Source organism: Octopus sinensis, linkage group LG14 (assembly GCF_006345805.1).
Source record: "Octopus sinensis linkage group LG14, ASM634580v1, whole genome shotgun sequence".
Taxonomy (NCBI): Eukaryota; Metazoa; Mollusca; class Cephalopoda; order Octopoda; family Octopodidae; genus Octopus; species Octopus sinensis.
Genome location: NC_043010.1, coordinates 17410815 through 17429204, shown reverse-complemented (window position 1 = coordinate 17429204; position 18390 = coordinate 17410815). Strand labels below are relative to the sequence as shown.

Sequence of the window (18390 nt, the reverse complement as noted above, 5' to 3'; positions counted from 1 at the left end):
GACTTCTGAAGATGAACCCAATAAAGTTCGAAACTTGAGTCAAGTCTATTAGACTGTGAAAAAAAATGAACAGGTATTTATTTACATTTGTCGGCGTCGGCTTAAGATATTCAAGACTCACTTTAATAATATAAGGTTGGCAATTATCCTTGCACGCTGTCAGAACAATCATACATACATCCTAGAAAGAAGTTACTGTAAGTACTTTACATCGATCATTGGGTATCTAGAACGATATCATCCAATGTATACCTCCCATTTCATAACAGGTGGTGGCACATTTTAATAGAGTCGGTTGCTATCTCTAGCAATTACAGGAACTCAGTAGAGTCCATCTCGTTGATTCAATGTATTATTTAGTTCTTTAGTTTCGATTCTCATTCTAAATAAAAACGCGGTTCATGTTGACTTTCATTCATTCGGGTCGCTAAAGTACAAGTACTATAATGAAATCACTCTTGTTGGTTTCCTTCCACATAAAGGACGGTTAGTTGTCATTTAGGTTCGGAGTTCAAATTCTGTCAGGGATGTCTAGAAATCTAACATTATCATATTTAATCGACAACACTACTGTACAATATGGGTTGTAGCACTCTCTACGGGATCGTTCCAACGCTAAAAAAAGCAGTCAAATCTCCCACATATTATCGTTTTGAAGAACATATTGGATAATGCGATCTTGGATTTCCTGCCTGCATATCGGATAAGACGGGAGAACTACGGCTGGAATGGTTATGAACGTAAGCCTGTTTGGTTCGGGCTTCTCATGAGTTAAACAACAGTCCCATCAAGTCTATTTTCATGATTTCAATACTAAGCTGACGGACTGGAGGAATCGATAGAGCGTCGGGGAAAATGCCGCCAAGATCAACTTTGCCTTTCCTCTTTCTGTGATCGATAAAAAAAAAAGTACCATTTAAGTACTCGGAGCAATAGCATCGAGAAGCCCCTTCCTATCAAAAATTACTGACCTCCTGTCTAAATCAGAAACCAATATTTAAATATTGTGATATGAAGACTCTTTTCTTGACCATAGAAACCTTTTAAAGAAGGACATACTGCCGACATAAACAACACCCAACAATAAGCAGAGAACAGCCCCCTGTTGAAGATCCTCGTTCGAAATGATAGTCATCCATGTATGTTTAAATTTTCTCATAAAAGTGTTACATAAAACTGCTTTCAAGTGAAACAACGAAAACCCAGCCCTGGTTTTTAGTCATGGTTGCCCTTGTTAAGGACTGGGCAAGTATTGTGCTAAAAGGCACACCAATAAAGAAGCAAGTGGATTTATGAAAAGTATGAAAGTGTGGGTAGAGCAGTGCCTAATCGACTATATCCTTTCTCGGTACACATTTAAGCTATTGTGCATAGGTCGAAAAGGAAAAGAACTTTAATGACAACCAAGGTTTCTATAATGGTATTAAGCAGGTTCCGATAAACCTTCGCAAATATTTGGAAAAGAAAATAAAGGCGGAAAAAGCACATCGGCTTTTATAGAGACAACGACGTCAATGGCTAAAAGGAGAGAGAAAAAAAAAGCAAAAAAAAATCTAATGAGCGAGAGAGAATGACCTTCACGCCAACTATTCAATATCACCTCAGTTCAAAAGCAACGGAATGATACAAACATTATCATCTTCCACTAAGGAATAAAATCTTGGAAACGAAGCATATTTTTCTGCTTTTCAAAACAGAATTGTTTTCTCCTACTATATTTTTGTAACAATTATGTAACTGGTAAAACATCAAATACATTGCCTCATTTTAATTAAAAACGGGAAAAGAAAAAAAAATGAGCAGCTATAAACATCTGTACACCATAATATTTGAATAAAAGGATCTTTTAAATAAATCTATTTTATTGTATTGCAATTTAAATTTCTGAATCCTTGTCGATCGGCCGGAATCATAGCCAAGTCCGTCTGTCTGCCTCTCAACCAGACAACACACACGTCAAAGTGAGTTTCACCTTGACCTTCACTAAATAAATACCTCACACCTTCCAAACTTGACCAACCAGTTTAGCAGATTACAGCAACAACCTTCTTTCACATGAAATACAAAACACTCACTCTTAACAGCAACAACAACATCAACCCCCCAAAGCATCACTTGCACAGCAATATCACACACACACACACACACACATATATATATATATATATATAATGTATGTATATATGTATATGTATATATATATATATTATATATATATATATAAATATATAAACAGACACATATGCACAGACAAATATACATACATATATATATATATATATATACATATATATAAATATATAAACAGACACATATGCACAGACAAATATACATATACACATATATATATATATATATATATATATATATAAACACACATATGCAGACAAATATACATATATATATATACACACATATATGTGATGTATACACCCACATATACATACATATATTATATATCACAATTAAAACGTTTGTTATATTTCATACATCTGTGTGTTTATAAGACGTATTCATTACATATCCATTTCCAGAAACCTTCACAATTCATACATTTTATGACTGTGTGTAGAAGCGTGAGAAACGACGAATGTCTCCGAATAGCACTACGACGCACTATTAAGATCTGAGCCAGTCGTGGAAGCTTCTGCGGTCAGAGATAGCCCTCAAAAGTGGGTTAACACATATTTAGCAGTAGAGGGTTCAAATAAGAATCACAGAGCAGAGAGGCCCCGCTTAGAACGCAAAAGATCGCTTAGAAGACAGACTAAACTCACTATCCATCAGGTGCTAGCTATAATAAACCTTATTCCTTCAATTTCACCTCTACATAAAGATGCGCGCGCGCACAGATAGCTATGTATGTATGTATGTGTGTATGTGTGTGTGTGTGTGTGTGTGTGTGTGTGTGTGTGTGTATGTGTGTATGTATATATATGTAGAGATCGAAAGATCGAATGGTGTCTAAACGCAGCCGAATATTTTAGAAATAGACATTCAAAGATAGCGATGTCAGAACACAAAAATAAGTCCGTTTGACATAATCTGTGTGATTTTATTTAATCCCTTAAGATTAGGGGAAACAGAAATATTTGCTCTGTGGCGGTAAACCTTACATACCTCAAATAAACGCAAAATTATGAAGCACCAGTGTTTGTGTGTGTGTATGTATGTATGTTTGGAAGGTGCCGAAATTTTCGTGATCTTGACAACTGAAAGCGAATGCCTACAGTGCGCGCGTGTATATATATATATATATATATATATATATATACACACAGACACATACATGGGGTGGGGTGTATATGTATATAGATAACGTGTGTATATTGTGCGTGGCAGCAGAACAAAATATTCATTTGTCTGTCAAAACAACGAGCGTATAAAAGAAAGAGGAAACGAGTTGAGGAAAGAAAGAGAAAACAAGAAAATCAATATGAAGCTTGTACTTACACTTCGAGGTCGCTTGGAACGTCCTTGGCTACCACAGCTATCAGTCCTATAAGTTTCCATGGAAACTGGCAATGAACTAACTTCCAAAAATTCTGTAGACTAAGTCGGAAAAATTCAGGCAGGGAGACCGAGTCAGACGAAATAAGGGAATCAATTATTTTAAGCGAATAGTCTTGGTGAAGGTAAATATTTCGATCAGGTGAGAAACGTGAATCTAAGAAAGGTGAGGGAAAGAGGAAGACTGCTCCAGGATGACGAACGACACATGGAAAATCATAAAAGACATTCAGATGTCCGATATTGCTGTTGTTGTTATTGTTATCATCATCTTTATCGTTATATAAAAGGTATTATGGCTTGGAATTTTGAGTTAAACGAAACGTATAGCACCGACCAGGTTATAAATATCGTACCAGTCAATATGAGTGAATAGGTTGGTGTGGTTTAAATAGATTCTTTGTTAGAAGGGGAGGAGGAAATAAGGAGTGAACAAATGTATGGAAGATGCGAAACACGTAAAGACTATTCTATCATAAGGTTAATAGACATAGAACAGAGCGTGTGATAGCGGCGGCGGCGACTGGCGGTGGTGGCGGTCGTAGAGGCGGCGGCGAGGTACTTGCAAGTGACTGTTGAAATTGCACGGCTGGTGGGGAGAAAATACGGGTTCCACCAGTTGATTCTTAATCTCTGAATGTCATAACGAATGACTAGAGAAAATAATAACTTAGTAACGAAGATATTCAGAAAATATCAGATTAAAGATTACAGCAGAGACCAGTAAAAACTAACATCACAATTTACGACTCCTGTTTGTGCGAGTATTTTTCACCGTTCAATTTAGCACATTGCCACCACCACTACTACTACCAATAGTAATAGAGACGCGTATACTACTACTACCACTACCACCACTGAAGAGATGTGCCTACTACTACTACTACCACCACCACCACCACTATTATAACGACTGGTGTAGCATCATCAACAACTCCAGTCCACCTCTTCTCATATGCGTCGGTAATTATTAAAAATAAGCTACTTCTATCAGGACCTTGCGTAGAATCCACACCAAAGTAAATCTAATTAAAGGAATCTGTGATAAACCAGAATTTATGCTTTCGTAATTATACAAAAAAAAAAAACATATTATGGATTTTTGTAAACATATATTTAGCGTATATACGTAATGATATATGCATAATGTACTTCTAAGAAATGATTTTCTTTTATAAGTAGACTCGATAGATTATCTTAAGACCGACTTGATGCCGGATAATCAAGCCAAATAGGTTTCCAAGCAAGATAGACTTAGAATAGAATGTGTCTTCGTGTGAGATATTTTCTTTCATTAAATAGTTTATTTTGAATATATGGACATCGTCGAAGGGAGCAGTTTGTGCAACGAGATCTGAATATTGTTGAACGACTGGTAAAGTAGTTTGGCATTCATCAGACCTGGATTCCTTCGCTAATTCTCTTTCTCTCTGTTTACGTTTACACCTACAGCCGAGCATATCTATATAACCATTTATACGGGCACGGGCGCGCACACACACGGACACACACACAAACGTTTACACACACACACACACACACACATTATCACATACATATTCAACTCAAGCTGTTTCAGCTTATGAGGTTTCCATTAATCTCCAAACGTCCTTTGTCAACGTCGATACCAGTAAATAGATGAAACAATGTCTTTTAGAAACACAGAAGGTCGCACATTAGGACGTACTTGAATTGGAATCTTGGTGGGCGTCAGCCTTCTCTAGAAGGTACACTATGGGGGGGGGGACTGATCATTGTCATTTGTAAAAACAAAAATCATTTTCACGGACAGAAAGGAGTCCCTCACTGCTCCAAACATATGCAACATCAAAATTATTCAAGTAGCCTTAAGTGGGATCTGAAACCGAACACTGAGCCTCTACTTCTTGCAGATCCAAACCTTACCGTCAAATACTCCTCATTTTGATAACTATATAGATTTTTTATCAGTGGTTCTTGCTGCCCCGCACGAGTGTCTGCTGTCAAAACAACCTCGCTGACAATTATTTGGCCTAAAATACGAAAATGCTCTGCGACTTGCAATTTACAGGAGATGCCTAATTCTTTGCAAGAATATAAAAGTCCTGGACAAGGTTTTCTTCATTCCCAATCCTTATTGATGAGAGCATGACGACGAAAATTACAGACCGTCTTCAGTAAACATCTACACAGATGAACCCTGACAACAAACAGTTTTAAAACTTGCCGCTTTGCACCAAAATGATAAAAGATGAAATCAGAGCCAAGAAGGGAGCCTCTTTGCGATCGCTCAACCTGTTAGAAATAGTAGCCAAATATCCCTCAAGCCAAACCCTAACGTCTGAGGTTACAGTATGGCTGGATAAAAAGCAAGAGGATTACGGCTGAAATGTCTCTGATCATAAGTTTGTTAGATTAGAGCCGACAAGAAGATAGGCGTAGATATGATTTGTAAGTAAAACAAGCTCACTTCTCAACAGTGCGGTTTTGAGTTCAATCATGCTGCGAAGCACTTTGGATATAATTATTCTACAGCAGCCACGGATCGACCAAAGCCTTTCAGTGACATTTGGTAGATGAAAACGTCGTGGAACCCCACCGTTGTAACTGTTCGTTTGTCTAGGGGTAGACTTAATTGGTCACACGATTTCACACAACTGCTTGGTACCTTGGCTGCTTTTGTGGAATCCACTGTTGTAAGCATTTGGACCAGAGCTCTAGCTTAAGGATAAATCCCTTATTTCTTTCCCCCAGCCATGGAGACAAACTCTTCGTCGTCTCCTTCTGACTAAGCAATAAAATGGAGCCAATCATTTTGAGAATGAATCAGCAAATTAAATATTGTTGAGAATCTCCGATAAAACAGGGTCAAGAAAACAAAACTGTAGCGAGGGAAGAACTAATTCCCTAAGAATGAACCTGTATGACAAACAACACAAACACAGCATGAACATTAAAAATAAACAAATAGACTGGGGAGAGCTAAATCATATTTTTATATAAACTCTGACCATAGTGAACGGAATTCAAGCTTATTGACTTCTCAAGTTTAAAAAGACAAATAAGTTTGGCCATTGCGCTGCGGGGAGCCTGACCGCTAACAGCTGACTTTAATCTTGTCAACTAATGGCGTGTGACTTTTCCATTGGCATTCAGCTTCGTCATGGCAGCAGATGCCAAACTGAGACTTGTGTCTAAAAAAGTTCACTTTGCGACCATGTGGCTTCAGGTTCAACTCCGCTGCGCGGCACTTTCTACCATAGCCTCAGTCCGACGAACGCTTTGTGAGTGAATTTGGTGTGTGTGATCTTGTGTTTGCTCCGCATACCACTGCTTGACGGCCGACGCCGGTTTGTTTACGTCTCTGCACCCCAGCCGTCGGCAAATAGAGACTGATACAATAAATACAGATTTTAAAAAAGTACAGTGGTAGATTTATTCAACGAAACCTTTCGAGGTGATGCCCCAGCATGGCCGTAGTCCACTGCGTAAAACAAAACAGCACAAGAATAATCCTGTATGCTAATCCTATGTATACCTTTATAAAAAAAGTGGTTTGTGTACACATACACAAAGTATTCGGTAGGCTTAGTGTCTAGGAAAGGGAACAAAGCCACTTATGTCGCCCTGACCTCGGACAGAGGGAATTTTTTGTCTAGACAACAGCCAACATATTCCAAACTTCGTTGATGACTGGATATCTCACCACAGACATCTTTTATTGCCACGGGTCTTTCAGTTCCCTGAGCCTTTTCCAACCTGCTTCGACAGGTCTCTCTTACAACAGACTCTCCCTCTTCTCAATATTATCTTTACAAGCCTAAAATAGTGAAATTGTATTTTACTCTTTTTTCAAAAATCTTCTGTCCATCCATATTCTATGTCCAGACTAGCGATGCCGTATCTTCTCTGCAGACTGGTTAAATGTCTTTAACACACACACACACACTCTCTCTCTCTCCGACCACTTTCAGTTTTCATAAACGATGTAAAGCCGACACATTTCGACCGATTAAAACACATATTTACCATTTAATACTCATCTATGATCCTCTTCATTCAATTATATACACCGCATCGACATGTCCGTGTGTGTGTGTGTGTGTATATATATATATATTATATATATATATATATATATATATATATATATATATATATATATAACTCCATTAGTTGACAAGATTAAAGTCAGCTGTTAGCGGTCAGGCTCCCCGCAGCGCAATGGCCAAACTTATTTGTCTTTTTAAACTTGAGAAGTCAATAAGCTTGAATTCCGTTCACTATGGTCAGAGTTTATATAAAAATATGATTTAGCTCTCCCCAGTCTATTTGTTTATTTTTAATGTCCATGCTGTGTTTGTGTTGTTTATCATACAGGTTCATTCTTAGGGAATTATCTCTTTCCTCGCTACAGTTTGTTATCTGGATCCTGTTCTATCGGAAATTCTCAACAATATATATATATATATATATATATAATATATATATATATATATATATATAAGATTTCATCTTTTATCATTTCGTTTTTGTATTTGGTTTCCAAGATTCTTTATGTGAATTCGTGTGTTGAAGCATATTTTATTGTGTCTGGGATGAGTCATTCTCTTTTAGTGCCTAATTAATTTAACACACTCGATGTGTTAAATTAATAAGGCGCTAAAAGAGAATGATTGTCCCCAGACACAATAATTTACACACACTGACCGCTAGCCCCAAAAGTAAAAAATTTTTATTTTTATTTTCTTTTATTCTCTGTATATTTCATCGTGTTCCTTTCTGTTGAAGAGCGTAGGCTCGAAACGTAAAAGACGTTCTCACCTTCCCCAGCGTTAAACTTATACACTTGTTTGTTGTTTATACACCTGTCTTCGTCTTTTGTTTTTCTGTAATTTTATATAATATATGTATATATATATATATATATATATATATATATATATATATATATATATATATATATATGTATACACACACATCTTTCAGTCATGAAAAATTCTAGTTGGATGAACCGATAATTTATGGGGCCACAGCAACACAGGTTCATCTGGGATATCAAATATGTACTCCCGGACATGAACACCCACTCATGTGTGGTTGTTCACGTTGATGTGATGCGTCCGGGAGTGCACCCCCACCCCCGTTAACCTAAATGTAAGCTTCGACAGGCTCTATTCTGTTCTAGGATTGTACGAGCTTAATTTTAGCTGCATTAGACGGAAATAACCAAAATACAGCGAGCACGAACAACATGCCTAGTAGAACCCAGTATATTTAGAGGGACATCCCTTTCGTTAAGCATGTGCATGATGCGACACAACCTGCACAGGTTGGTGCACCACAATTAGATGTACAAAATCCTGATCTTTTCGGTTTGAACGGCAGTTTTTTCTAGCGGTGTCGTGTGAAATTGTCACCCATAATTATGACCCTGGTATCGATCTATTGCATTTTAATGTTTTAGGGTTAGGGTACCTTTTTTTCTTCACAAATGTAAATAAACCCAATCTGTTTCTTAAACGAGGGACATATTCATACGGCACATGTTTTTTTTTTACCTCAATAGACTGTCATCGATTGGTTGAAATTGCAAAAATTGAAGAAAAAACAACAAATATCTTACAAACTATAGAATTTTCTCAATAAAGCCAAGAGAAAAAGATGTTTTATAAACACATTCTACCAGTATACGAAGTTTAAAATTTTTTAGTTACCTAGAAATTATGTTAAAAACTGCCGTTCAAACCGAAAAGATCCCAAAATCCTACCGATAACGGACAATTTCAGGATGAATCGAAACAATATTTCGTCCTAAAGACTTGGGCCAAATCTTCCGTTTCCTTCATCACTTGTACACACACACAGCCACATATAGATATACACACACGCGCACACACACACACACATATCTAAACAAATAAATATTTGTTTGCCACTCATGCGGCTTCAGCTGAGAGTGACCCTGCACACTACCTTGGGCGAGAGTCTTCTGTAAGAGTGCAGAGCTGACAAATGCCTTGTTAGTGCTGATTACTTTACAAGTGTAGTCTTACGAATGTGTGCGGACATTCACGTCCGCATGTAATATCACAAAGTGTGTGACCTGTGTATAGAATGATGTAATACGTTAGTGTTTGAAAGTGTTTACTTAAGAAATGGGATTGTCAAATCGCTCAAATTTTCTACCTCTTAGCTATCAAAATACAGCAACACAAAAAGCCGTCTATTCTGGAAAGGAACTAATATCAGACACCACTACTCAATCATTTCCTGATTGTTTAACATATCTGAGATTTTAAAATTCAGTAATAACCAATGAGAAAAAGGACACAATATCAGATACAAGATGTTAGTGAATCACGAAAGTTCCAAACAAAAATATAATAAACAACTATTTTAGGAAAATCAAAAAATCTTAAAAAGAAATGGAAGCTAGAGAGTCACGTCCCAGTAACATGTTTCAAACAAAATTCTTCACACACGCACACACAATATATAAGACTAAAGGGGATCTCCTCTTCACTCCAGCTAATATTCGCAGACAAAGAATATAAAACTGGATAGTTTTCTATAATGAAAACTGTTCCATACAAATTGAAATTCCAAAGAGAAATTGTTAGTTATGAAATAAGTCCAATAATGAAAATATTGGTGTCATTCAATCCATTACAATAATGTCAATAATACAGGGTTCAGAAAATTAATATATATAAATAATAATTATGTAATATTTATTTCATTATTGCCCACAGGGGGTTAAAAAACATAGAGGGGACAAACAAAGGGTTTAAGTCGACTACATCGACCCCAGTGCGTAACTGGTACTTAATTTATCGACCCCAAAAGGATGAAAGGCAAAGTTGACCTCGGTGGAATTTGAACGCAGAACGTGGCAGCAGTTTTTTTTGCTCTGAGTTAAGATTCCTCCAAGGTTGACTTTCCCTCTCATCTTTTCAGGGTCATTAAAATGATAACCCATTAATTACTGAAGCTGATGTCTAGTGTTGTGAGGGCTGCAGCGGAAGGAGCCGATAATAGTGAGGAAGCAAAACCTGATGACATGTGACTAATGAATAAAGTAAGACAACATCAGGAACAGAGATCATTTTAGATTTAGTAGATAAGATTAGAAGAGGGGGGGGATCACTTTAGTTCTTTCACAGAGACAATTATCTGATGGAAAAGAAAAAAAGGTAAAATTGGAACTTGAGAAGGAGCATAAATTATACTAATAGCACCATCATAAGAATGGGGGTTGGTGACAGGAAGGGCAACTGTCTGTAGAAAATCTGTCTCAAAGAATTGTCTGACCCATACAAGCATAGTAAAGTTTCCAAGGAAGATAATATGGCCTCTTGACCAGACAGGTTTTCATAGAAGACTAGAAACAAACACCGCTTGTGTGACAGAGACACTCATTTACAACCATCACATGATGTCAAGACAACGGTACGCATGGTGGGCTCCTTTCAGCTTTGGTCAACTCTAGTTGAAGACACTTGCCCAAGGTGCCATACAGTGGGACTGAACCCAAAATCACATAGTTGGAAAGGAAGCTTTTTAATCACCCAGTCATGCTGATATCATCATTGAACATCTTTCCATGCTGGCATGTGTTGGGTGAGTTGTCAGGGTCCAAGCCATTTCTCAGCTATTAATCCTAGGTTATCGTATATGGGCCATTTAGCTTGGTCTCCATCGTTGAATGCCCTTTCTATTGCCACCTAATTAATTGTGTATCAGGGGTTGAACAAAAGGGACCACGGAATGCTATGCATTCTCTCCCCATTTTCTAACCCCTTGACAATGTGTGTACTGGATGCATTTTTGTGGCAGCAGCACAAACATTGTTGCACCTCCCCCACCCCGACGGGGTCTAAAAGATGTAGAGTAGCAAGAAGCATATCAGCCTAAACGTTAAGTCTGTGTCAGTGGGTATTTCATTGCAGATGTTCAAACACTTCTACAACACTACCAATCATTAGAGCTCATTGTCATCTCTTCCATAAGATGCAACATCATCACGTCAGCCTCCACCACTTTATCCCAAGTCTTCCTCAATCTCCCTCTTCTATACATTCCACTAACTTGAAGTTCTCAGCACTTCTTTATGCTGAAAACGCCCTCCGTTCATATTGTCCACACCTGTTTCTTTACTACCCACAAGGGGCTAAACACAGAGAGGACAAACAAGGACAGACAAATGGATTAAATCGATTATATCGACCCCAGTGCGTAACTGGTACTTATTTAATCGACCCCGAAAGGATGAAAGGCAAAGTTGACCTCGGTGGAATTTGAACTCAGAACATAACGGCAGACGAAATACCGCTAAGCATTTCGCCCAGTGTGCTAACGGTTCTGCCAGCTTGCCACCTTATTGTCCACACCTGTGCAACCTTTTCTCAGTTCATTTGTAGTTGAGCATTCACACACATTTATCAGAGATGCTGTTTTCATTTCTTTCTAGTTTTCACAAGTCTTCCATATTCAAGGCCCACATCTCACTATCACACAGTATTAGAGTTCAAACACAAGTGACATACAATCTGCCTTTTACTGATGGGAAACACCCATTACCACCAGAGTTAAAAGCTCTCTGGGCTTTCCCCAGCCTAGTCCTACCTTAGCTATTATACTTTCTGAACACCTGCTTCCACTGATAATTATTACCTAAGTAACAAAGGTTATCAACTAATTCTAGTGGGATGACCAAGCATATAAGAGAGTCTTAGTCCAGTCTGCTCTTGACCCTTACAGTGCAGAGAGGCTCAATTCCGTGCAATGGTAACTGGAGACACAGGAACCAAGTTATCTCAGTTTTGATGAGGTACTTTCTGAAATTCTCCACATTTCAGACAATGTAGTACACACATATTTATACAGGCCAATAGAAAGTGGCTGTGAAAACTGATTTGCATTATTAACATGTTATATCACCAACTTAGAACAACTTCAATTTCAACGTTTTTCAGCAGTTTGGTAGAAACTAAATTCTTTGATTTGGACTTAAGTATTGGATTCTCACATCAAATTTGAGGAGTTTGATCCTTAAAACATGATTTCATTAGATGCTGGAGCATTCATACAGATTAGTGTCAAACAGCTATTGACAAGTGGGGGTTTTCCCAGGGACTTGCAGCTGAACTGGCCCCTCACTGCCAATACAAATGCATCATCACTTGACTACTTCATTCTTTATGTGAAAGGCACAGAATCTGAACTGAACCCAGCAGAGACCAATTGATACCTCAGTCAATTCTGTTGGTCAAAACAATCAAAATTCCATAACTTCATGTTGTGACTTGTAGAAATGGGGTGAAGAAATTAGCTTGACAATGTTGATGGGGAGGATGATGGAACAAGCCAGTGCTCAATGCAAACTGCTCCATGGACAAACCTAAGCATACACCAGAATTTAGAGAACACATGCCCAGGAATAGATACAGGAAGTTGTTGCCATATGGCAGCCCCAGAACGAAAGGACTTCAATTATGCTACGAAATGAGACCAACCTATAAACCAATCATCACATACCAGTTATGAGATATTTACCACCCTGGAAAAAAACAAAAAAACCTGTGCATTGATGAAGGTATGGTACACTGGAAAGGATGCTTGAAATTCAGAACATATAACCCCAAAAGAGTCAGACAAATCTGAAACCAAACTGTCTGTTGTGTGAAAGTCAGTTGGACTCTACATGTGATTTCCATGTGCCTTCAGGTTGTGACTATAATCCTCAGCCTGATGGTAAGGAACATGGGGCACAGCTTCACTGCTGTCATAGGGCTGTTGAGGAAAACTAATGAGATCCACAAGAACATTATGCTTTTGTAGATTAACTGCAACACATTCCCTGTTCTTTTTGATGAACTTTGTACTACTAACCTTTATGTCACTGAAACAGTTTGTCTTCATTGCTGAGAGGTCCTTGTCTTGTAAATCAAATTGATGGAAGGTGAAGTGGACACCGACTGGCAATAAAATGGTCTGACAAGTGTGATGATAATGCCACCCTCAACAACCCTGTCAATTACAAATGAAGTTGACCACTTGGGAATACCAATCGTCAACAAACATCTTTCACAACAACATGGTGGGTTGTTGATCACGGTGGTGAAAATACTACACCTTTACTAGAAAAACCATGAAATGGTGGCAGAAGCTTTTCTTTCACTTGATAAACTTATTAGCAGTGAAAGTTGTTTATGGTGTCTCCAAGAAAACCACCATGGCACAGAGAAATCCAGTCACATCCACAGTTTGGAAAAAAAACTACCCATCGGTTGGTCAGAAGTTTTGTTGAGCCTTCACCTAACTGAGGACACTTCTTTTCATCAACTGACCCTGAACACAGACTTGGTGAGGACTATTTCCCATCACTCATTCCTGCTAAATGGGGTGCCATGGCACAGAACCCAACAAATGCATTGTGTGCAATCATAAGCCTGAGAAGACATACACTCGGTGCTTTGTGCAATCATGGAGATGCAAGACACTGGCAATCAGTGTGTGAAAACGTATTGTGTGTGGTTTCCTGCTTTGAAAGATACCCCCCACCCCTTCACACACACAGAGGTTCATTACAAAATGAACAATGGTTACTGTTCTGAATCTGACAGACATGCCCTTATGCTACCGTGTTTAATAATTCTTTGTAGAAAAACATGGAAATGATTGATTCTAAGTGAACCAAGGTATTATTTCTGAATACAATAAATACGGAATAAAGATCAAAAGACTGGTTTTAGTAATTGTACACATAACTTGGGGAGGTCAATTTCAATCAATCCTAAATTAATTCAGTATTTGCATAAAAGTTTAATTAACCTAACGAGGGTTAATTGCTTCGGTGCCTCTGTCACATAGAAAGCATGCCTGACTACAATTCCTCTACATTGTTTACACCAGGGACAGTTTCTACTTCATGTTTGGGAAGCAAAGTTCTTAACCATTTGTGCCCACCTCCCACCCAAGCATCATGGTCTGAGTCACTTCCCCAAAATCCAGCTGCTTACATATGTCACTTGGCTTGGTTTCTGCAATTGGAGGCTCTTCCTAATGCCAATACTTTTCTGTGTGTACTTGATGCAATTTCTGGTGGCACTGAGTCCCTGGATTCCTTGTTATACATCAGCTGTAAGACTAACTCTCACACCCATACAAAAGGATTGATGGCACCAGAGACTTGTACACTTTAAATCTAATTGGGAAACTATGGCGTTCAGCTTTGTCATGAAAGCAGAAGCTAAACCAAGTGAATCATAGGCACTTGAAGGTAACCACTTCAAGTTCCTTTCTTTCAGCATCATGTTGCTCTTTTCAGAGCTGATGTCCATCTAGTATGCTCATAATTTGCCCGTTTTTGGTGGTGAGCTCCCGGAGTTCTGCTCTCCTGTTTCCTAACAAGTCAATATCAACAGCAAAGCACAAGGAAGATGTTTGAAAGCATTGGGAGAGATGCAGATTTCTCCATCTCTGCCTACAATTCATCTTTACTGCCCAGAAAACACATTCAACTCATATTCCACTCCAAATTCATAGACCAGCTGTCTAATGGGAACTTCTGTATGCTAAGGATGTAGATTTTTTTTCCATATCTGAATCCAATGTGAAAATTCCAAACCAAAGTCAGAGTGAAGAGACTCAGAATCAATTTAGTAAAGATTAAAGAAGACAGGATCCCAGTATTGTTATGGAAATGGCCTAGCTTGACAAGCAGAAAAGGCTAAGTATAAGCTCCTTATGCTGTCATACAAAAGAATCACAGACAGAGAAGCTAAACTTGTATGTGACAGATACACTGGAACAATATGCACCAAGAGACCACTGGAAATAGACACTTAAATGCCCGGCAGGGTCAATAGTTGATAGCTTTTGTTACCTAGGTGACAGCATAATTAGAAGGAGAGATAGTTGTTTAGAAAGTAGAGTAATCATAGTATGAAAGGGTTAAAAAAGCGAGCAGGAGTATATTACTACCCCTGCAGAAAACAAAGAGCTTCTCCTTCAAAGTGAAGGTGAGATTGTATGATGCTTGTGTGGAAACCATGATGCAGCATGATAGTGAGGTGTGGCCTTAAGTGTAAAGATTAGTAAGAAACGAGGCAAGTGTGCTCCAATGGATGGTTAATGCTAATGGGTTAAGAGAAAGACTGGGTAAACGAGAAATCAAGTGCAGTGTAAGAGAGAGAAGATTGTAGTAGTAGTATTGGCATGGGATACATATAGAGAACAACAGCTGACACTAGAGTATAGACTACTCCAAGTTGGTAGATTTTGATGTGGACCCACTTGAAACAAAGTGAAGACTGACCTGAAGATAATGCAACTCAACTGACAAACAACTGGACTGGCAATAGGCAGAATTATGAAGATCTGACCACTTACAGTAAAACATACCCTGACACAAAAGTAGTGTTTAGAAGCGGAGATATTTTTGCTACCTCTTCACCTTGCATTCTTGACCCCACCCCACCCCATCTGTTTCTTACCCTGTTCCTTATCACTCTCTTCACCATCTGTGCTGACCACAACCCCTCATCCTTGATTATGTCTACACATAAAAGGCTGCTTTAGACCACCCTTACCCACCCAATGCACTAACCAGCCAGCACACTTCCTCACCTTTGGGCCACCTCTACTGCCACCCATCACCCACTCTTACCTTTCTTCACACCCACTCTAATCTTGACGTCATTACTTCCTCTTCTGTTCCCTTCTTTGGACACCTGAACAAATTTACATTCTACGTTATATTGTACTCTCTACACTTAACTATTTATTGCATTTCTGATGTCATTGCTTCCTCTCCTATTTGTCTCGTCAACCTCAGGTTACAAAGTTCTCTCTACATTTACTGTGTACAAGGCACACCACCTCCTCCTGTGCTGATGTTAACACAGTACCTGCCACACTCCCTCGTTAGATGAATGATGATCAAGACTACCTCTCCAATGCTGGTAGAAGAAAAAAATGTGCTCAATACATTCTGAAGAGTGGTTGCCAAATGAGGTTGTGACACCCCTTCAAACTCTAGCATTGGAGACACAAGAAAATTCATCCAGAACTCTTTGTGAAGATAGGCACAGTGGCTGTGTGGTAAGTAGCTTCCTTACCAACCACATGGTTCCAGGTTCAGTCCCACCGCGTGGCACCTTGGGCAAGTGTCTTCTACTATAGCCTCGGGCCGACCAAAGCCTTGTGAGTGGATTTGGTAGACGGAAACTGAAAGAAGCCTGTCATATATGTATGTGTTTGTCCCCGTCCCCCCGCCAACATCACTTGACAACTGATGCTGGTGTGTTTACATCCCCGTAACTTAGCGGTTCAGCAAAAGAGACGGATAGAATAAGTACTAGGCTTACAAAGAATAAGTCCTGGGGTCGATTTGCTTGACTAAAAGGCGGTGCTCCAGCACGGCCGCAGTCAAATGACTGAAACAAGTAAAGAGTAAGTGGTTGGCAATAGGAAGGGCATCCGATCATAGAAACCAAAGCAAAGGATGGCTAAGAACACCAGTTTACTGGACCAGTGGCTGCAAATAAGGAACAACTTGAACTGTGATGACTCATTTAAACTCTGATAGCATGGGAAGTAGATTTAAAAGGAGGATGATGAAATATGTACATATTCTTGCTTGTACACACAGATATGTGTTATCTATATACACACATATACGTATGTATATATTTATGTGAAAGCACATGGCTAGGCAATTAGGATATTTGGCCCATGGTCATAAAGGTCGTGACTCGAAAACTGGCAGCACACTATGTCCTTGAGCAAGAAACTTTATTTCACATTGCTCCAGTCCACTCAGCTGGCAAACATAAGTTGTACCTGTAGCTCGAAAGGGCTGGCCACGTCACATTCTGTGTTACGCAGAATCTCCCTGAGATCTACCATTAGGGGTACACGTGTCTGTGGAGTGCTCAGCCACTTGTAACCAACAAAATGCTAGTTATATATTTATGTGTATACACCTTACTTGCCACACACACACAAGACTACAGATTGTTACAGCCAAGGTTTGTAAATCAATTACAATAGTCATATTTTAATATTAAAAAGAAATTCTTCTTTTATTCCTGTTGAGCGAAACTCAATCTGTCATTCCTGCAAATCCAAAGACAACAATGAAATAGGTTCAGGAATATTTTACTAAAAAATGTGTTGTCCTAAAACAACTCACATTGTTGAGCAATCCCAAATGATGCTGCAATCATAAGATGAAGGACCATCTAGCCATAATAATTTAATCCCAAAAACCTCAAAGGATGTAGAAGAACATACAAAATTCCAGATCATGCCTTCTCAAACATTCAGCCATCTTATACACTTTTCCTTAAACGGTTTTAAAATTGTTTTCACTTTCAGAGATCAGTTTTTCCTACCAAGTTTTTTCGCAAAGTTTTTCAAAAATAATAATTATAATAGTTTCGTTTTCATATTTAGTTTGCCTGATTCTCAATGTGAATTTGTGTGTTGAAATAAATTTTGTTGTTATTGGCATAATGACCTACACAAGACAACAAAAATTACAATAATTTTGGAACTTTTCGGTTTGAACGGCAGTTTTTTCTAGCGGTGTCATATGAAATTGTCACCCATAAATATGACCCTAGTATCGATCTATTGCATTTCAATCTGTGTTAGGGTTAGGGGTGGGAGGAAGGCTATCTGTTTTTCTTCACAAATGTAAATAAACCCAATCTGTTTCTTAAACGAGGGACATATTCATACGGCACAGAATGTTTTTTTACCTCAATAGACGGCAGTGATCGGTTGAAATTGCAGAAATTGAAGGAAAAAAAACAACAAATATCTTACAAACTATAGAATTTTCTCAATAAAGCCAAGAGAAAAAGATGTTTTATAAACACATTCTACCAG

General features: G+C 38.5%; 1 protein-coding gene across 3 annotated transcripts in view; it reads right to left on the bottom strand.

Annotated features, from left to right (window-relative positions):
- The window catches only part of LOC115218807 (hexokinase-2), a 93497-nt gene that overhangs the window by 58456 nt on the left and 16651 nt on the right, over window positions 1-18390 (bottom strand). The window contains exon 1 of one of the 3 annotated variants that reach the window (XM_029788744.2): window positions 3454-4316. The exons of the other annotated variants lie outside the window; for them this stretch is intronic. Coding sequence (XP_029644604.1) covers window positions 3454-3513 — 60 coding nt within the window. The 5' untranslated portion in view covers window positions 3514-4316. Of the gene's footprint in view, window positions 1-3453; window positions 4317-18390 lie in introns of those variants that run through there. 3 annotated transcript variants of the gene reach the window in all.